At 38.0% G+C, this 22,298-nt stretch overlaps 1 protein-coding gene and 1 long non-coding RNA gene across 3 annotated transcripts; both read right to left on the bottom strand.

Annotated features, from left to right (window-relative positions):
• Positions 1–231: 231 nt before the first annotated feature.
• On the bottom strand, positions 232–10,219 carry LOC139687667 (uncharacterized). The gene is made up of 5 exons (XM_071584909.1): positions 10,093–10,219; positions 8,996–9,183; positions 5,952–6,115; positions 2,215–2,316; positions 232–1,001 (listed from the first exon to the last, which is right to left on the bottom strand). Exons 1-5 carry the CDS (start codon positions 10,217–10,219, stop codon positions 869–871), a joined length of 714 nt encoding a protein of 237 aa, XP_071441010.1. The 3' UTR covers positions 232–868.
• Positions 10,220–20,552, bottom strand: LOC139687936 (uncharacterized). 2 transcript variants are annotated; one of them, XR_011700700.1, is made up of 3 exons: positions 19,884–20,552; positions 16,121–16,277; positions 10,220–10,346 (listed from the first exon to the last, which is right to left on the bottom strand). It is a non-coding gene; the product is annotated as an uncharacterized lncRNA (long non-coding RNA). The 2 variants fall into 2 exon arrangements; XR_011700701.1 differs by lacking the exon at positions 19,884–20,552 and adding an exon at positions 19,251–19,334.
• Between the last annotated feature and the right edge of the window lie 1,746 nt (positions 20,553–22,298).

Below are 22,298 nucleotides of genomic sequence, written 5' to 3'. Positions count from 1 at the left end.
TGTGTGTAAACATCGTATGAGATAAGTAAGAATTAACAGTATTTTTATAAATAAGACGACCAGTTGTAACACGTTATCTCCGTATACGAAAAAGCTGTCCTCTCTGTATACGAGAAAAGTCACAAGGCCATTAATTTACTATTCGCAAAATAGGACATGGAAGTTCAGGTGATTAAAAGAAACAGGAAATTTTAGCGAAAACTATTTATTTTTCAAAATACATGACTACACTAGAAGTTTTCTTCGACTACAAGCCAGCAAACCTGGAAAACCCTTAAGTGTGGCTTTGATGTTAGCATAAAACTATTATCTTTAAGGCACCTACTTCTTCACTAATAATTTAAATAATTGCATACCGAAATTTAAACTTAGTCATTCAGATTTTCGCGTTTTAATATATTCACAGTTGTATCTTTTAATTAATGTTCGTACCTTATACCAAAGTTCATGTAGTTGTGGCTAGCATTTCATCCCAAATTTGAAACATATTGTGCATTGATTGGTGGTTCATATTTGAGCAAATTTTAATTTGGATAAAGTTTACCAGTTTTAAAAATCATATCCCGCCATACACCCTAATTTTGGCTTGCGTGGTTCCATGTAAGTATGGCTCCTATGAGCATTAGATCTATCTCACTTCCACAAAATTTGGGTTGTCTTGCCTGCTGTCAGATATTTGCTTAATATCTTAAACTTACCTTATACTTAACTTAAAACTTACTAACCCTAATTAATAACTTAAAGTCAACTATATTTTGAAATTCGGATCAAATGCAAGTGTATCTATGAATTACTATTTGCTATCCGGTTGTTGCTGCTAGCATGGACTGGTTTCCAATGAGTCCCGTTCGTCTTTGCCAGGAGCGATTCAGGGAAGCCTCGTGAGTACGTGAATGGTGAGCCAACGGATCATTTCCCTCCACACAACCAGAGACTGGAAGTTGACCATCTCCTCCGTGCTTGAGTGACAACGGAGCTGGAACACGTCACACGTTCGAGCCCTATACAGAAATGCCCATTGAGATGCACATCTTTTAAAAATTCTACAAGTACCCAATACATACATTTACAATGCACCGAGAAAACACTTGAATAAGCTTGAGCAAATGTTTTGGCGTTCAAGAAACCGGAATGTGCAAGATGAATACATGTACATAATGGATGTAATTCTATTCTAGTGCACATATAATGTTTCTTCAAACATATAGACTTTATTTCACAAAGTGCGTTTTCATTTTATTCCAATGATACGATAATTTATAGCAGGAAATATATATTTAGTAGAATATACTGAATATTACATTTATTGCAACTTTATGCCGACTAAATACTTCAAGGTTTGCCAATTTGTACATTATTACTTCTATGTACAAATCAAAGTGTTCCATTACAAATGTTATCCACCGCAGTCTTTTTATTTGATTTCTTTTGACTAATTTTAGCTACTTCTTTCAAAACTTACAGAAATATGGAATGAAACGAGAAGAATTTGGCAGTCAAATTAACTGATAAATCATGCCAACTCACTAAATAAGGGAGATGTAAGGATATTTGAAGGGAACGAGGGAAAGCTTCTGGTGGTTTTCGGGACTAACCCCGTGATGGAAAAGTGGAAGGACAGCCAAGGAAATCCATTTTGTCTGTAAGTGGAATGTACTCTCATTTTTCTGTCAAAACTATCTTTTTACAGTTTTTAAAGTTTAATTTAACGGTGACTGGACGGGGGGTGCAAGAGACAGGATTTAACAGGCAGACCAAGATAGAGGAACTGCGAACACGTGTGTACGGTAGGACCACAATATTTTGGAAAAGAGGGAAAATTTAAACAGATATGCTACTATCGTGACGGTGAATAACCGTTAAACAAGTACTATTATCAAAAATAAGGCAATAAAGAGTTCTGAACAGAACGTTAAATAAAATACAAGGATCATGGAAGCACCTAAACGTACTAGGCACTTGCACGGAATACAAAAGCGGGGCTTATGAACTTATTAGCTTATTCTCAAGTGTACTTCAATGTATTATTTTATTGCTTTGTCTGTCAGTTTAATCATCAATTGACACTACGTGTCAATCACAGTTTGGTTATTAGTGGGTCTACTGAAATCTCGAAGTGACTTGACCATGCTCCGGTAAGGTCACACGGAGTTTAACATATGTCATGCGTGAATACGTCAAGTGAAATATTTCCCGTGTCTCGGGCCACCTTACCTGTCTTGCCCTCGAAAGTTGGCCTCCATGTATGAGAGCAGCCTTGCGCCTTCAGTTGTGTTGATCAGTTGTGATGTCAGGTATTGATAATTACCGGTGAACCTAAAGCAGTAATAAAAAATTAAGTAACTTAAGTTTTGAAAGTTGAAATATGTTTAAATATTTCACGTCTTACAAGTCATAATGAATTATTAATGCCAGATTATGATAACCATTCGTTAAAGAGTTTATCTTTTTATTATCATGAATTGAATAAATACGTTATGGAAATGGTTTGATCGGCCAACATATTGCAGTAATTGTTGAGTGAAATACTATATAGAAGTATGAGCTGAGGATTATTTAAAAAAAACCAAGGTTAGAAGTTTTCAAACACAATAAAATCTATGTTAAAAGTTGAATTAGGAAAAATTAAAGCAAAATGAATGGAAAATATCACATATTTGAATATTATGCGTCAAAGTGGCGCGGGACACTCCAAACCCTGCCTTTAATAGGCATAATAATTATAACGATGATGGTACAAATAAGGAACCAAAAACTATTTATGCTTGTGAAAAAAAATAGTTATCATTAATTGTAAAAATGGATAATTTATTCTTGTTTTTCGGTAAACAAAGCCAAAACTAGTATTTGGTGGGGTTTTGTTAAAGAAATTTGAATATTTTGTTGACATTTCAAAGTTTTCTATTTACAGTTACTCTGGTATAAATTATAAGGATGTTAATTTTACCCCATAGGATATAAACATTCGTCAGATCCAATAGGGATTTCTAAACGAGCCACGAAAAAGTGACTACTTTTACAGAATTTTCCATAAGAAATTTGAGGAGGAAAGCTGATGCATTACTTTTCAATAGGTGGCCTTTCAATAAGTACTCTTTCCCAGTTAATATTTTTTGACATTCTAATACAGATTATATAATTGCAGTTCCTCTGTCATACTCTTAGTGCATTATTGCCAAACAATTTTCCATTTCTGAAAACATATTGAAAATCGTTTCGTGAGTTGACGAGTTTACCTTATCTCCTCCACTGGCTGAAGTTGGTGTCGATTTATTATGTTTTATGATCAGATCCGTATGGGTACAAAATGGATTAGAGGTTGGCCAGGATTCAAGTTACCATTAGACGTGGCAAAACGTTCGTGTAGTAGTATTTATAAGGTGTGGTGATATACAGCTGACGTCATTTGCGTTATTAAAGACAAGTGAGTAATCTGGTGGGGGTGCGAAGTTCAGGCAAGGGAGGAAGAGTGGAGGGAAACCCGGCGTCTGCATTAGCTTACTCCTAACTTCAGGCACCAAGGGGTCTGAATGAAACTGTATTTATTAGGTGTGGTGATATACAGCTGACACCAAGGGGTCTGAATGAAACTGAAACTGTATTTATTAGGTGTGGTGATATACAGCTGACGTCATTTGCGTTATTAAAGACAAGTGAGTAATCTGGTGGGGGTGCGAAGTCCAGGCAAGGGAGGAAGAGTGAAGGGAAACCCGGCGTCTGCATTAGCTTACTCCTAACTTCAGGCACCAAGGGGTCTGAATGAAACTGTATTTATTAGGTGTGGTGATATACAGCTGACACCAAGGGGTCTGAATGAAACTGAAACTGTATTTATTAGGTGTGGTGATATACAGCTGACGTCATTTGCGTTATTAAAGACAAGTGAGTAATCTGGTGGGGGTGCGAAGTCCAGGCAAGGGAGGAAGAGTGGAGGGAAACCCGGCGTCTACATTAGCTTACTCCTAACTTCAGGCACCAAGGGGTCTCATGCGACGGACACCATACGAAGTACTCTTTATATAAAGATGGGCTTACCTCTGAAAAACCGTGCCTAAGCCGAGATTCAAATTCCAAGTTTGGAAACTGGTAAAATAACCAACAAAGCATGTTAACCCACCAAAGTTTGTGGAAACACGATATGGTATAATCAATGTTTTCACTATGAAAGAAATTATACCAGTTTTACCGGAGGTTTAAGTATTTATATACTAAAAGGTTTGCATGCCACAATTTTCCAACATTATAGCTCGCCTTTCCCTAGCGTGACTACTTTTCAGATAGATAAAACGCCGTTCAGATATTGGAGCGTCCTCGACGGATTTTCGTTCCGACCTGGTGTACACATGTCACTCACTACGTTCTGTGTGTCTTTAATAATTCTTCCAAGACGGATGTCGCAGCATTTGAATATATTTCGTAAATTTTATTCAGAAATATGAAGCAAACTGTCATTCAAAGAACTTCGTCGTCCTTCATAAAAACTCTGTAAATATTTTTGTATGTACCTTGTACCTATATGAAGAAGTTCATGTTTCTTGATTTTCATTCGAATGTTGTAATAAGACCGTTATTGGAACGAGGATACGTCTCCCTATTCGCGATCTTGTTGTTCCATTTCATGGTGTGATATTGAAGGCACTGCCTTTTACGGTCTTTCAGACTTCAAGCATGGAAAAAATATGGCAGTTGTCTTTGAGAACAGAAGAGTGGTGGATGAGAAGATATTAGTCTTTTGGAACCTTATAAAAATGTCATTGCACTTAAGTCTAATTTTTTTGTAAGTTATTTGAATAAAAAGATAGATTTCATTATATTTACATCTCAGTAATGACTACGCTCTATTCATCACCGAAAATTGAGCATTCAACCATTAAATTTAAAAGAGTGCAAGGGCATATTTTTATTAAATTCATAAAATGGGCACCGTAGCGTTCTAAATCATTCCTTTAATGGCAATGGAGTGTGGGAGAGCTTTTATTCTAAAGTACATGTTTTTTTTCTTTTGTGTTGGTTAAATATTTTGCTAACTCGCTAATTCACGTGCTAACTGATTTTCGTTTTGGAAATGGACGTTGAAAAGGAGAAATAAATTCCAAAATGCATGGCATGAGCAAAATTTTGAAGATTTTGCAGGATTAAAGACACGTACGGACATGATAACGTTTATTCATTTTCCTCGAGATTGCTAGTTAGTTTTTAGTTATGATCGTAATTATAGAGTGACTGACTGAGAAAAAAAGTATATTATAACTAATAAAAAACATGCTTAGTAGTAGACGGATATAATATGGAAATTCACATTGAACTTATAGAAACATTATAAGACCCATCGCTAAGATTTTATTGTGATATTATGCCAAACTTTGTGCGTAAATGTGTATTGCCGTGCCCTGTATTAGACCTTAATTTGGAGATGTAAACATAGGTGATATTGGAATGGCGGTTTAAAGTGCGCTGGCTAAAGGGGGGTCAAGTCAGAATTTACGCAATTCCAGCTGGATTAAAAAATATTCATTTGCAACAATAATTTAAAATTAAGCCACCAAAATATTCATTCAGTGACATGCGCTATGTCAAAGTACGCTGAATTGAAAAATAATTTTCAATGGAGATCGTAGAAAAGGCATAACATGTGCATAATGAGAGAGAATGAATATGTAGAAGAGTAATAATATTGACATTTCAGGATAAAAGGAAACGAAGACGCCAAAAACTGTAAATATAATAAAGGATTACAGATATGTTTCGATCCCCTAAGGTACCAATCATTTGTTGTTTGGGTCTCCTAATACCCATTGAAATCTTAGATTTCGATCGGCCTTTGGGTTAAATTTTCGCGCTGGGGCAAAGTGAGCGAAATATCTGAAATGAAATTGTCATTTAAGTTTTGAGAAAGATTCTAATTTACCATAGGAAAACACAATGTGCGAGGGAAAACCTGCGTGTCTTACCCGGCCTCCTCTTCCAGGACATTGCTGAGGGGAAAGAAGCGCGCCGGCTCCCTGGCCACTTCACACAGGAGCCGCTGGCGGCAGTCCTCCGATAACACTCCCAGACGTCCAAAGTAGGCATCAAGCTTCTGTAGCCGCGGCCGAAATTGGCGGCCCTTCAGTTGCTGGAAGAAAAACACGAAATTCTTCCATGTCCAATGGTCGATCATCGAAGTATTGTTTAGTACTATGGAAGGCATTCCGATTGTCAACCAGGAAGGTTTTATGATTTTCGATGTATTTATATTGTGCAGATAGATATTTCAAAATTAGAAAGAGGTAATATATTTCAAGATATATTTTTATCTGCACCACAAGGTTTGAATCAGTGCAATGAGGATGTGGTAGACGTTTATTGGGGTGGGTACTTATTTTCACAAATATGTTGACGGACGATAATATCGACTAGCAATGCTCACAACATGTTACATGGCATTGGTACACCTCTGAAAAATCTTGTCTCAATTTATTCCGGTCTGAAGCTATATACATTTTCAAAGAGTAGGTTTCTTCACCGCGTTATTGAGAATAATTATGGGTCCGATATGGCAGGGAAAGGCGTTTGTTCATTTGTTTGCCTTCGAGTAGATTGATAGTTAGCACTGAGCGTATAATTCTTGATTTTGATCGAGGCGAGTAGGCCTTCAAAATAGAACATATTTTATTCTGTCCTCCGTAGACTTTGGGAAACACCTTAAGGTTAAATTGATTATAAGTTAGAAACATAATGGAATGAAAAAAATAAAGACTGGACTAATGTAATGTTATACCCCGAAAAGTATATAGGGAAAATTAAGAATAACGAAAAACAGAGATTTACTTCCAGGAAAATGTTGGACTACATTTAGCTGCTCTAAGAATTGAAAAATAATGATTCTGGATTCTTCAGATCGTATTTATAAAATTCACTTGACAGTTTCTTTTTTATAATATTTGGAATTTCCTGCAGTGATGATTTTATCTCAAAATACACAGTGGTTAGTTGAGGAACTGAAAGTGAAATTGACTCCAAATAATTAGAAATTAATTAAATATAAGGTTAAAGTAAATAGTTATAATTTTAGAATTCTTTATATCTTCACATTGCGAGACAGAAATTAGCAATGGTTGGAATGACCCAGAATCGAACGCATTTACGTACCTTACCTTATGGTTATTCATTTTCCTCATTTACACTCCAGCTACATGTTGTAAACTTTTTCTTCTCTAAATATTTGTAAAAAAATCTGTTAGCTAGATTTAACATCATTTTAGCTACGAATTCCTTGAAAGCTTATCTGATAAACTCACAATTAAGTCCTGCGTGGAGAACTATCCAGAACAATGCGCCGTTATAGATCCTTATTTTTAAGATTTAAATCCCATCTTACGCTAAAATAAAAATAATTTAATACCTACTAATAAAAATATTATTGCATTGATTTTTTAGCTAACGGGCAAATATGAGTTATCATGCTAGTACCTTTATTTTGACTAAATATATCTCGGAGATGTAAACAGTTTGAAAGTTTTATCCAACACCAATACTCAGTCTTACAACAAGTTCTTTTTAATAAAATTGTAATTCTCAGTGGTGCCGATTTGAATTTACATTATAAATTGTTTAAATGCTTACATGAATTTCTCGTTACAATCTAAAAAAACCAGTTACCTTAATCATATTCTGAGAACTCGACAGTTTTTATCATTCCATAATTAAACATATTTTCCCACTTTTTTGCTTAAAATATTCAGGCGACAGGAAAAAAGAATGTGGACGAAAAAAAATTTGAACCAAAGGTAATGGTAACTGTTTGCAAAAATGTTGGCACATAGATGGTAGTTGAAGAGAGTGGAAATTTGGAAGGCTAGCCGTCGATTGATCTCATTTGTTAGCTACTCAGATGACTTAGTGACCAATAAGAAGATAAAGAAAAAGTTGCCACAAATTGTCTGTTGTATTAAAGTCACAGATAGGATGTAGTTACAAGTCATATGGTAAGTAAGTACGAGTCGTATAATTGACAAGAGCATAACTAACAGGAAAATGATCACATTACTGACTGCATAATTAAGATAAATGAGAAACACTTGGGAGAATTTAGGTGTGGAGCTTTATTGCGATATGGAGATGACCTACAAAGACATGACCTACATATCTGCGATGAAATTGGGCGTACCGCAGTATAAGAGTAGTCACAGAAATATACTAATTTATTGTAATTCATGAAGATGCGATTTCACGCGGCTGAGACTCTTGCCATTAGAAAATTATTATGTTAAATGAAAGATTATCTGTTTTTTTACAAGTAACTTCTGAACAATTTTTTAAAAGGGTTGGTAAATCCAATGGTCCATCTTTAGAATCATAGAAACATCAATTAAAACCATGCCTATATGCATTGATCTGATGTTTTCTTGACATTTGTACGGTAATTTTTCAAACTTTCCCGCTGGTCGAGGAGGTTTGCTGTTGCAGCAGGTTCAAATTTTTAAATTATTATTAGGGGTATCAGCACTAAGTTTTCTTCTTCCTAAAAGGGAGAGATTTGACGATGATATTTGATTTCCAAAAGTATAGTTTTATGAATTCCGCCGAATTATTTACATTTTGTTATCAGGAGGCGAGAGAGAGTATGTAAATAAACGTTTTTATAGATTTCGGTATGGTTAACTATTCTAAATGGAAAACATTTCCGCTGTGAGGGGTTTATAAACTTAAAATAATGCTAAAGCTATTCAACTCTATTAAGTATTCACAGGAAAAAACGAAGTTGCATGATTATCGGAAACCTGGACTTGTTTAAATCTGTAGGAAAAATAAAAAACATGAAAAAGTACCAGTCTTCCTACCCTAATTGTGAGAACGTCATTCTACTGTGAGTATAGTGAGAGATAATATAGTGGTAATATAAGCAATTGAAATAAAACTTCAAGTAAATAATTATGATGGTGAATTACTATTTCTATTAACATGAAGGGAGAAAATACCAGCCAGCCGACATAGTAAATGTGGTTGTCTATACCTGGTAATCGGGAGGTGGCTGCGGTCGAGGATATTGTGCCGGAAGGTGTATTTGGTGCTCGGAACCCAGGGGTTTCATTTGCTGTCCCAGAAGTTGGCCCTGGAGCCATCTTTGGTAGGGTGAGGGCGAAGGTTGTTGGCGGTTCCCCTGACGTACACGCCCTCCATTCTCATCCGGGTAGGCCAAATCTACGGGCGCGAAGAGCAGTGATAGTTGTATTTGAGAGGCTTTTGTTCAGAGACCTTATATGCATACTAGATTGCTATATCACGTTTCCCTTTGATATATAACATGAATATCGCCTTGGGTACTTCGCTCACAGCAGTATTTACCAAAATGCATAATTGCTAGCATACGTTGGTGCTAATGACAAGGAATTGAGTTGAAAGATACTTTTATGCATTTAAATATTTTAAATGTGAATAAAATAACAAAGGATACAATTTAATTCTAAAGTAAAATCATTAGTTTTTATCCAACAGCAAGGCTGATCAGTGGTTTTAATGAATCATACACATGTTAATTATAATTTTATAATTTCAAGGAGATTATTTCATTTTTCAATTTTATTCTAAAAGTTATTGTTTCGTCGTCACTGCGTCTAATTTAATACACATGCGCTAAATGTATTCACATTAGCCTATAAAAATTTGTAGAGAACTTCCCAATTATAGAGTTTTGTAACCTGATATGTTCCAATGTAAATATTCACAATTTAATTGTTAAATATTCATGGGAAGTTACTTTTGATCTAGAGGCTTTTCTTAGCTTTACGGAGCTACTTTCAAATTTCATTTTCATAAATACCATTCTGAGTTTGGATTCCATGCTCTCCAAAATGTGTTTTAATTGAATTTTCGAAGATACTTTTATATTTGGAATTAATTTGGATTTTTGGATATTTACAATTTAGCTGAAGGGTTTTGCATGCACAGAAATATTTATATGATACTACTAATGTTAATTCTTTTTGAAATGCGATGCATCTAGAAATTTACTCTGATAAAAGGCCAGCGTAATCAATGGCTATACTTGAGGAAAGGGATCCTCCTCATCCATGAGTGAACCATCCACTGTCTCCCTCCGGATCAGCTGACCTTTCGTGGATGCCTTTGCCGCTCCGCCCCGGGCCCTCGATCCACCCCGGCCCCCTTCCGACCCTCCTCCTTTGGCGGCCTTTCCCTCCACCCTTCCCCCTGTAGTGCCCCCGGCCCCCTCAGCCATTCCCATCCCCGTCCGGCTCCTCTCCTTTATCCCCCAATTTCTCCTATCTTCCGGGTATCCCTGGCCGTCCATGCCAAGGGCCCAAGGATCCGCAGTCGCCCCCGGAACACCTCCGGATCGCCTCTCCCTGAAAACATGAAGGGAAAGGGTATAGCTATTATTGCGAACTGGAGGCGATTGGCTTTTCCAAATTAAGTTGGAATTTCGTTGAGCCTTGAAATATCAAAAACAGGCTTATCAAATTATGCTGAACGAATCATTAGCCTACAGTTTAATTTTAGTCCTGACACATTTTGGGAAAATGTGGAAAAAAATAGGAAATTGTGCATATCATGCGCTGCTTCATTTACTGAATGTGACTCATCACTTTGGAACTTATTGCATTTCAAATACTGGGAGATTTCATGGCGCTAATGATACATGAATACAGAATGTTTTTCAGACTCAAAGTCATAGAACGTCAAAATATTTCATTAGAAAATGTTTTTGAAAATATAGTTCGCGTCATTCATAGAATTTTCGCATAACTGCTTGAAGCGGAAAACGTTCACAGAATTTCTTTCAAATGAAACTTTAAAAGCTGTGTCATTAATTCATCCGATTTAATATTAATCTCCCTACTTTTTCAAGTTCATATCGCTCGAGTTTTGATAAAAGTTTAAGAAAAATCACAGTTTTCCCTTCCTAATCAATGAGTATAGAATATTGGGCATGAATTCTCGAGGGAAACAAAAACATACCTTTTGAAAATACAGAGGAGTATATTTATTAAATAGGACTTTTCAGTTCTCTACACGAGTTCACAATATTAAGCGTAACAAATTCGTCTTTCATCGTTCAATACAAAACATGCCAAATGCAAAAACCTTTACCATTCTTACTTTAATTTATTTAAGACTATACCCACATTTTACATGACGTAAAATGATGAAGGCTTCAAGAAATAAGGTCTTTATGCATATTCGAGGAGCCCTCCGTAAGATATTAAACTTTATATTGAAGAATTGATAATTTTGATGACAATGGTATATGCATTGTTATTATATATTACTCGAATTAATGCTCTCAGTAGAAGGCATTCATGGCACAGATCAAGGAGATGGGTCCGGCGTCAACAACCACAGCTTCGGGCGAGAGTGAAGTTCACGGAATCGGGCGAAGTATTGTGATGAGGTAGGCAACGGAAAACTACAGCATTAGTCTCCCTAGGAAATGCAGCCCTGCACTCCACTTATTTATGACATGATGCCATTCTTCCCGATAAAATATGCCGGAGGCAAAGTAGTCCCCCAATCGGATCTCCAGGTGGTGGCTACTGGGAAGGGTACATCGGTTAGCCAAGACAGATGCCGGATAAGGACATGGACTGTATGATCCTTTGGGGTGAGCGTAAAGCTGGAAACGCCAAGATAGAAATGAAGAAGCTGGGCTATAGACATCCTGGGATTAAGCGAGATTAAGTGCACGGGAGCGAACGACTACTGGAGCAACGGATATCGAGTTATGGTATACTCGGGAGACGACCGGAGGATAGCAGGCGTCGGCATCATATTGCTGAAAGAATGGGGCAGAAGAGTAAAGGCAATATTGCCGAACAGCAAGAGAATTCTGATGGTGAAGCTGGAAGGAGAGCCCACGAACACCGGTATCGAGCAAGTATGTATGTCGAAGTCTAACCATACAGAAGAAGAAATAAAAGAAGTGCACGAGCAAATCGAAGAAGTCCTCGGACAGGTGAATGGGAAAAAAATCTCATTAACATTGCAGACTGAAACGTTGGAGGAGCATTCGTAGGGGAAGGAAAATAAGGACGAAGCGTTGGAAACTTTGGACTGGAAGAACGGAATACCAAAAGAGAAAGACTAGTCGTTTTATACAATGAGAAGAATATGGCATTAGCTAACAGCCTCTTCGAACAAAATGGACGAAGGAGGTACACATGGAAGATAGTTGGGATACCACAAGATGCCAAATAGACTACATGCTAGTAAGAAGGAGATACAAGAACCAGGTGAAGCAGTGCAAGAGTGGCTCCGGTGCAGTCATAAATAACGGTCACAATCTAGTAATCATGGAGAGCCAACTTTGCTACAAGGAAATTAAGAAGGCCAAACAAAAGGCAAGGTGGGACTCAAAATTCCTGGCTGCAAAAACAACAGAAAAAGATTTGCCATGCCCATTTACTGCATACTAGCACCGAAGAGAGATGGGACGAACTGAAGAGAGCAATCGTAGAAGTTGAAGAAGAGCAACTGATGAGAAAGAGAGACGACACAAAGAAACCATAGACCACGACGGAGATAAGGGAACTAAAAGTAGAAAGATGAAATCAACGAAAATATGAAGAAGGGGAATACCGACACAGAATTCAAACTGGTGAAGAAACGTTTCGGAGAAAGAAAAATGAAAAGCAACTAGAATAGGGATGTAAACGGGCATATATTGATAGCAGGTGAAGATATTAACAATAGATGGAAGCAATACATCGAAGAACTCTACCAAGGTCCGAGGCCGCTGGAAAAAAACGTGATGAAAGAAGATAATGAAATGGATGACGAAAACCAAGGCCCAATAATACAAAGGAGCGAATTCAACAGAGAAGTAAAAGAACTTAAGAAAAACAAAGCTTCTGGAGAAGAAAAAATCGACGGAGATATCATCAAGATACTCGAAAAAAAAGTCAAAGACAATTCGTATGGAATTATCAAAGATAGCTACAAAGACGGAATACTTCATGAAGATATTCAAAGGAGTGTGAGGATCGCCATACCAATAAAGACGAGGACAGAGAAATGTGAGGAACACCGAACCTTGAGTCCTGTGTCGCATGCATCAAAAATACTTACGCGAATAATCAGTCGAAAAATAGAAAGAATAATTGAAGATAACCTATCGGAAAACCAATTTGGCTTTAGGGAAAACAGAGTAACCAGGGAAGACTTACTCTGTTTGAGAATCATGATATAGAAAACAATACTTGTACATGTGAACAAGCAACTGTATGCGGAATTCGTGGACTTGGAGAAAGCCTTCGACAATATGGAATGGAACAAGATGTTTCGACTGTTGGAAAAACTCGGAATAGATTACAAGGACAGAAGAATGATATATCAGCTATACAAGGAGCAAGTAGCCACAATGCGAATGAGAAGTAGAAGCATTATAGAGGCTAAAATTAACAAAGGATTTAGACAAGGATGCAACCTCTCAAGTGAATCGTTCAGCATGTACCTGGAGGAGCCAATGAGAAAAGCACAAGGCATCGAATAGAACAGGAGATAAACATACTACGCTTCGCCGACGATATTGCAATGACAGCAGAAAAAAAGTGGGATCTTTAAAGGTCGCGAAAGAAACTTGATCAAGTTCTACGAAGATATAACATGAACATAAACGAGACGAAGACTAAAATCCTAATATGTGGAAGAGAGAATAAGAATAGAGTAGTCGCACTGGAAGGACAAAAATTTGAGCAAGTGGTTTCCTTCACCTGTCTCGGAAGTACGAGTGCCATCACATGGGACGGAATACAGACAATGAGCGAAAAATAGCCTAAGCTAAGCGAGCATTCACGATGAAAAGACAACTGCTGTGTTCAATTAAGATAGAACTACAGGCGAGGAAACAATACGTGAAGACATTCGTATGGAGCGTGGCACTCTAAGGATCAGAAGCATGGGTTATCGGAAAAGTATAGCAGAAAAGAGTAGGGACCTTCGACACTGGTGCTGGGGAAGGATGATTAAGATCAAATGGACGAACAAAATAAGAAATAAAGAAGTGTACAGAAGAATAAACAAATAACAGACCTTATGGAATACCATAGAGAAAAGAGGAACCAGATGGATTGGCCACAACCTGAGGCACAATGGAATCATGAAGAATGTAATAGAAGGAAATATAGAGGGAAAAGTTCCAAGATATATAGAAAATACCAAGGGACAAAAAAAAAGTATATTGTAAAAAATATCAGGAAATAAGCCAATTACCATCGGATAGGGTAGGATGGGGGACTGCAGTCAACCAATCTTAGGATTTAACGACCAATAATGATGACTTGAATTATATAAATACTTCACACCTTAAAAATTACTACAGGACCTTACAGCCTTATTGCGTTTATTCAGTTCGTAGGATTTACCCATGCTGATATACGAGGGCGGTTCAATAAACTCCAGTGTTTGACGACAAAGGGCGTTCCTGAGGGAATTTTATGTTATCCCAATCGCAGAGTTAAGACATCACTGCTTTTGTTTTGGATTATTATTTTGCTTATGTATTTTATCATAACATTGAATCATTTAACATGTTGTTTACGTTTATAATTGAAAGAACATGATATTTTTCATCAATACTTCTCCTTATTAATTGCCTATTTCAATGTTTACTACCTCTTCCTTGTGGTATTTGCTTTAACGTTCTAGTTTTTATTGACGATAGCTACCTAAAGTGAAAGTTATGGGTGCGGGTATTTGCTTTGAAGGTGTCAAAACATTTTTGAAATAGCCTTATTTAATCGCTAAATTCAGGAAAGGATTTTCTTGACCGAGCAAGTTGAAGTCAAAATTGTCGCTTATTTATACATGCCAGTGATTGCCACTTCCAAGTCTTTCGTCCCCCACTCCGTCAATTTCCAGTCAGGGACTCTTCTGCAAATGAATTAAACTGGTATCCAGCTTATTTGATTCATTATAGGTACAATGAAGCCTCTGGGCGTGTTTTGTCCAGCTCATTGATGTGTGCGTTTTCAGCTTCCTAACTCAAAATCCAATGAATGCAAGTTAACGTCTGGTCCGTTTGAATAATGAGGTCCATTCACCACCGAAGGGCTCCTTTCTCCATCGGAAGTTAAGAATCGTATTGCTTATTACGCTGCTTGTTCTTAAAAATTTTAGTTTTTTAAAGTCTGAAATGTCATTAGCCTCAACTCTTGATGTATTATGTACTCCTAAATGCGTGGCTCTTCTCATCAGAGAAAGATATCATAAAATATAGCTTATGTAAAATATTAGATAAATTGTTTTTGAAGTGCTAAAAATAAAGAAATATTCAAGCGGATATGATGGAAATACCGTTACAAGCACCTGGCTCCGATCGTTTACCTATGTGAAAACCTAGCTTAATTAAATGAAAAAATATAAGCAGTGGAGCAAACGGAATTTATAACCATTTACTTTTATTTATTGCCGTGACTATTAGGGGATCTATCGAAATATGATTGATTATTAAATACTCGAAACATATTTTAAAATTGAATCATCATTGAATCATGAAAATTGGTACAACTATTAACAAAAATAAGTCACTATTCCAGTCGTAATACAATATATTTCGACCAAGGCGTCAAAGTTAGTTCGTCATCTTCACGCATCGATCATGTTTATCTTCCGCTACATCACGTCTGAATGCACAAAGTTGAAATTTGGTACATTTGCCAAATTGCCATTTGCCTATTTATATTTGATCTTGCAGGAAAATTTCGCTACAATGTGATATTTAAGGATTCCTTTGACTGAAAAAAGTATATGCATAAATTAATATATGAATAGAAAAATTTCACTGTCGACGGTAGTTCAAATTGTATTAACATTGGCAGACTAGTTCCGAAAAATAAATCTGAACGTTGAACTTGACAAACCGGTAATGTTGCTATAAACAATCATACAAATGAGTTAACTAGTAGATGAAGTCATCTTAGAGATCCTACACGCCATAGTCATAAAATAATTTCTGGTACCCATTAAGGGAATATATTTTATTGAATTAATATATAATTTAGTTAGTTAAGGTCAGAACTAACATTGCGAATTGTTTGAGCGCCGTAACGAAAAATAGCGAGATACTTGTAATGGTTTCAGTTCAATTAGTTTTCGTTCAGCACAATTATTTTTCAGGTCTCACCTGAGTGTTTCAGCGGCGTCCACATCCCCATTAGGCAAAAGATTTCCTCCTCTCAGCTCGTTGATTGTCTTATCGGCATCCAGGTCCGCCGGTGCAGCGTAGCTCGTTACGATTGCCAGAAGGAAGGCCAATATCCTAGAATCCATGGGTGCTTCACCTACAGACAGAAGAGTTGTGACGTTCAAGAACGTGCTGTTATGCTATTCAAGACATGATACGTAATGACTGTTACTCCGCGACTCAGATAGTATCAACCACGTCTAATTGGGGTAAAGTTTGATGTGCTTAGCGTATAAACTCAATTCAAGGTTATAGGTATATTTTAATTATCGGTGATTATTTTCAATTTGACGCGACATACCTGTATGTATCTTTTTGGATTTAAATAAATATTTTATCATATAATAACATGATACGTAATTATGCAGGTCTAACTAATAACAAAGAATAGAAAAAGAAAGATACGTAAAATATTCTATTACACTTAAATTACCTTTAGGGAGATATTCTTTGAGTATTTATTTCTACTTACCGAACAATAAGGGGAATTCCGAGCGGAGATTTACTGTCTAATTATATTGAAAATGGTGGATTTTATCAGTAATGTTACTCCGTAATGCTACTCCGACCAAATTATCCACTCCACATCCAGGCATCACCATTCACAAAAACATGCAGCCTTCCATTCCATGTTACACAGAGCATGCAATATTCCAATGTCAACTCACAACAAACACAGAGAACTCCGCATTATAAAACAGATTGCAGTTAACAGCGGTTACCCTGAAACATTGATTGACAACATGTACAACAGAAACCAAACACAAATATCCCGGAATTCCATATATCACACATCGAAACCGGACAAGCACCAATGGCGAAGAATTCCTTTCCTTGGCCATCTCTCACTCAGGACACAACAAATACTCTCAACAAACAATATCAAAGCCGCTTTTTACAATTCACGTGCTTTGAAAAACTTAATAGGTTCAACTAAAGACAAAATTGACGTTATGCAACGAAGCGGAGTTTATAGACTCAATTGTACAGACTGCAACGCCATCTACTTCAGACAGACTGGGAGGACTTTCGGAACACCGTTCATGCTTCAGGAGGAAAGACAACAGATCACAATTCGCCAAACACCTCTTAGACTACAATCTATCCAGCAATTTCACAGCAGACATTTTACACACAGAAACGAAAGGTCGCCGGCTGAACGCTCTGGAGGAGTTGGAAATTTGGGAATCCCTTCAGTCCAGTAATCTTGAGGTGGTCAACGATATCCTTTACCTCTTGCGTTCCCTCTCCTTAATTTCTTGAATACCTCCCCACACTATCCCCTCCCCCACCAAGGCAGTGACATTCACCGACCCTCCGTTAATGAGGGTCAACCGTTGCAAACAAACACCCCCTTTTGTACCGTCTGCATCCATTAGTTCTCCCTCACTTTCCCTTCACCCACCAATGATTGCTACCACCCCTCTCCCTGACTTCCCCTACCTGGCTCCTGGCTATATAAGTTGAATATTTTTGTTGTATTTTACCTGAAGATGATGCGCAGCATCGAAACCATGGTCGTGTTATACTAAAAGTGTGTGGAAGTGCAAAGTTGTTTTTTCTCTTTCTTTCACCCTCACCATGAAAGAATTCCACAAAGTTAAGCCGGAAACTGTTAGCTTCAGATATCAAGATTAAGTTGTAACTGATTAAGATTAATTTATCTGCCACAATTGTTGATGCATTCTTTAAATACCGCTCTTTTATTTTTTATATATGGACCCTGAACCTAATATAATTACTGAGAAATATTGACAATATAAATTTGGCTCATATTCCTGCACATTCAATTCTTAGTTATTCATGCCCGCTTTTATTTTTCTGCTTTCTTCTCCTTTCGCTTGCTTGATATGCTGTTAAAGCTATTTGTTTCATTCTACTGGTTAAGATAGATTTAAGATGGACATAGCCTATTCAAGGTACAAAGATACATTTACTTGATTCCCCTAGCTAAGTACAACGCTCTATGCAACGCTGCAGTAGTCCCTCTTCTAATCGTGATACTCCTTTTCTCCCCTCATTGTATAATTTATCACTTTTTAAACGAAATATAAACCTCATAGTGTTTTTATGCAAGAGATATTTAATGAAATACGTCTCATTACGATAACTCATCTTTTCAAAGTCATCACCTCTCGAACGAAAGAGCAACTTGTCAAAACTAGTCAAATACAAACGTCATGTAGGTATAAATGCTGTATTTAGTCATGGTTTGTAGGCCCGAATCATGAATAAATACGAAATTTTAGCTCTCAAGCAACTGCACATTAAATGTAGCTATATTTTTATGTTAAGAATTATTTCCACACGTTTTTAAGTCAAGTTTACTATTTCAAGTGTTCTTGGCTAAAGAAACGGGTAACAATTATCCAATAAGTATGATGGTCAATCGTAGTAACTGCGTAATTTAATGTTTGAACTTTTCTGTTTTTCATCAGGAAATTTCACCATACCATTATAATTTTTTTGGACATTCTTTTATTAAACTATACTTTTCAATGGACTTTCTTAAGATATATTTGTCTATTACTTTTTTAACAATTCGGAGATTAAAGGAAGTAACGGAGTAAGGTAGAACGGACCAATATACTCAAAATTGTGTAACATATATTCTAAGGAATAATGGTGTGCAAAACAAGAGAATTTATTTGAACGTTGATGAAAAAAGTTGTTATTTTTATAAATATATTTCTTCTATGCAATTTTGAAATATATTTACTTGAAAAATTGCATAGCATCTCAGTTAATGTAATTCCAATTTCCTTTCCCTCGGGCTGAACCTAAAAATGCTTGCTTTCCGGAGCTTTTGTGTCATGATCGATTGGGTGTTTTCACGGAAGCCAGAGTGGTAAAATCTCCTCTTTAACTTCACCCCAATAAGGCACCTAGATCGATCGGAAACTAACCGGTATCTGGCAAAACATTGGTCCAGAAATGAACACAGAGCAGGAAAATGAATGACAAATCACATAGTCCACACATCTCTATCATCAACGCTTTAAAATCTACTTATTCAGCGCTCGACAGATCATTTTTATGGTCCTGGAGTAGAAGAAAGATATGTACATACGTTTTTATGGATCTGTAAATCTGTGGAACCGGGCCAGGCAAGAAAATTCGTCGTGTCTCCCTCTGTCTTCACTCCCGACCCGTAAGGCCATGCTTGTCGTATTCAAACACCTCCCCTTTCCACCCACTATCGCGGAAAGAACTCCTCCCGACCACCCCTCAAAAACCCCCACTCGTCGCACACGATAACTCGTATCTTGTGCACTCAGCGTCTGAGTTCTTATCCGGATGCGCCTGTGTTGTAGCGATGAGAATATCCGTCTTTTTTCGGAATGTTTCCCGACGGGAACTATACAATTGAACTTGTCACTTTTTATTTGCTAGGCATCTCTAAAAATCTCTCCAAATAGGGCTGATAATTTTAGCGTGTAAAATCATTTAATTAATATATGATAATCGCAGAGAAAGGTTTCGGTTGGGCATTCAAAAATTGGACAAAGATTAAGTCACATATTGGTGAAAGAAAAACGATAACTCGTCGATCTTTTCGGTGGTTATAGTTTCGGGATAAATAAGAGGTTTTATCAGGTTCTCACTCACTCAAGCGCTTTAAAATACCTTATTTCGCCAATATTAATTGCCCAGTTATAATTGCTCACTCAAGAAATACCGGTTAATTAGTTGAGTATGTCACCTCCTCGGACTCCAACGATGGCGTCCTGGTGCACAGGAAGATCTCCTCCCTCGAACGAAATCCCAGGGCTGCTGAAGTCGACGCTTTGTTGTTGTTGTTACAACGGTGTCGATGTTGTCGTTGGCAGGGTTTTCCCAGGACTTGTTCTGCTGTTGACCACCCCTCCAAGTTCCTCACATCCAGCTGTCAGGCGGTGGTCACACTCATCGCATGCAGCACACAGCACGCAACTCCCGGGACTGACCTCGAGAGGGGGTGGGATTCGCTCCGCTCTTGGCCTACGAGCCAAGTGACCCCTGCTTCCCAAAGGCTCAAACTCTGGACAAATGGAATTTATTTATTTTTTGAGTACCAAAACAGGACCGGTGGTGTACCTCTGCCACTCCCCACTCCCCCACTCTCCGTTTCTCTCTCTCCTCTTGACCGCGACAGGAGAGTCAATCAACTATCGCGCGCGGTGCGGTTTTTTTTGTATTTTTTGAGAAGATTTTCCGTTTCCGGCGCGGTTTGAGCGTTAAAAGTGTTGCAGTGACCGCACTCTCGCTCGCTCGGGCCGACCTCGACTCTCTGTTCCTGTCGGATCGAGGATTGGTTCGCAAAAGCGTCGGCGATGGTGATTGATTCCTGTGGGTTTTTTCGTCGTCTCGAGGAAGACGAGGACTTGGAAAGGACAATGAGAGTGCTGCTGACTGCGCTGAACTGGAGGGGAGGGTGATGCAGGGAAAGGGTTCGCGGGACGGGGGAAGAGGTTCCAGGGGCGGAGCGGGCGCGTCGGGGGAAGCGAAGGGGATTGCAGCAGTGGTGCCCACCGATCCCCCGGCTCGTCGCCCGCCCTCTTCGCCCCTCTCTCGCTGTCTCACGATGCCGGGGGGTTGCCTCAGCCTGCTCCACACGGCTGACTCTAGTGGGGAATAAAAAAAGGACGAAGGGGGAAGGATTTCGTGTCTGGAGGGTGGAGAGATTATCTGAGGGATGTTCGAGGGGCGGGGGTCTTGGGAGGGACGAGGGTTGAACGATCGGAAGATGCGCAGGCCGGGAAGAAAGGGATTGAAGTGGTACCCCGTGCCCCTTCCAGCACTCCACCCCCCCGCCTTTACCGGGAGCGCTGCCTCCGTTGGGGGAGGTTTGGACAGGGGGTGGGGTCGGGTTGCCTCCCCATCATCCCCTGGGGAGAGGCGACGGGAAAGGAACTCACTCATGGAAGGGAGCGAAGGTCGCATGGAGCATGGTTGTGTATGAAATTGGCGCGAGTGAAGGAAGGGGTGGAAATGTGGCCGATAGATCACGGTCTCATTCCCTTAATTAAATATTGAATGCAGGGGGAAAGTTACTGAAGTGAGTATACACGCAGTTTTACACGAATCGACGCAGAAATTGAAGCAATTCCGGCATTGGGTGATCACCAATCCATTGCGGAACAATAACTCCCGATGAATAACTCATGTGTCAGAGGAGGTGAGGTCGTTTGTATTTTGAGGAGTTGATTGCTGTTAAAAATTACAGTAGGAAACGAGTCCAACGAAAGAAATTAATACCTTACTCGCATTCTTAGTTTAATTCATTTTAATGTATTACATTTATGATTTACATTCTGCAATTCTGGTTACATATACATCGCTATTGTTTTAAAATATTCTCATTAAAAAATTGAAGAATTTTTTTTCCTCAATTTTAATTTTAAAGCTGATGTAATTCTCGGTACGAATTGTTGTCACATTTCCGCAATGAGTACCTTTACATTATCACGAATAGTGTCCAGTTCTCCATCTGGTAATTCAGTATAAGGTACTGTTCGGTAAATAAATGGGTAGATGCATGCCCCCATCTTATTCCAGCTTCATAATGGGTCATCTATAAATTACTATCCATAAAAACCGAAATTTCCAATATTTTTTCCGTGCCATTTAAAATGACAATAGTTTACTTGGTTGCACAAATGTAAATTAGTCCATCATAAATTAGTGTATACTTCATAGTATATATTTGATGTTCTTCTTCCTCTTTATCTTCCATTCTTTCCATCGAAGACTCTCATGCCAAATTCTTTGATATAGACATCCACTTATATCTTTACCACTTCCATCTTCAGAAACCAACAAACCAACATCAATACCTCTATTTGCACATTTGTTACCACTCCTACACTAAACACTCCATACCCTTTCCCCTCTCCATTTCAGGTCATCACACGTAAATATTGAGCCTAAATATGGAGGAGGCCATCACCGTTCCCTTTAGAACAAATGGGTTATCAGCCAATTATTTCTTACCTCATCACCTCTTCTTTCCTCTGACTTTTATTTCTTGTATATGTTTAAAATTTTTTAAGTGTATTTGAACAAGGGTTTCTGTTTTATTTTCAATGCATTGTGAAACTGCTATTTTGTTTTTCTTGTATGGTAAAAAATTTTTGAA

Source organism: Hetaerina americana, unplaced genomic scaffold, assembly GCF_022747635.1.
Source record: "Hetaerina americana unplaced genomic scaffold, ioHetAmer1.1.p SCAF_2, whole genome shotgun sequence".
Classification (NCBI taxonomy): Eukaryota; Metazoa; Arthropoda; class Insecta; order Odonata; family Calopterygidae; genus Hetaerina; species Hetaerina americana.
The sequence above is the reverse complement of the archived record's forward strand: the minus strand, read 5'-3'. Positions and strand labels throughout refer to the sequence as shown.

Coding starts and splice junctions, on each gene's coding strand:
- LOC139687667 (XM_071584909.1), bottom strand. CDS start 10,219: ATGGCTGAGGGGGCCGGGGGCACTACAGGGGGAAGGGTGGAGGGAAAG. Junction 2,317..5,951: donor GTCCTGGAAGAGGAGGCCGG/GTAAGACACGCA, acceptor TTACTGCTTTAG/GTTCACCGGTAATTATCAAT. Junction 1,002..2,214: donor AACTTTCGAGGGCAAGACAG/GTAAGGTGGCCC, acceptor ATTTCTGTATAG/GGCTCGAACGTGTGACGTGT.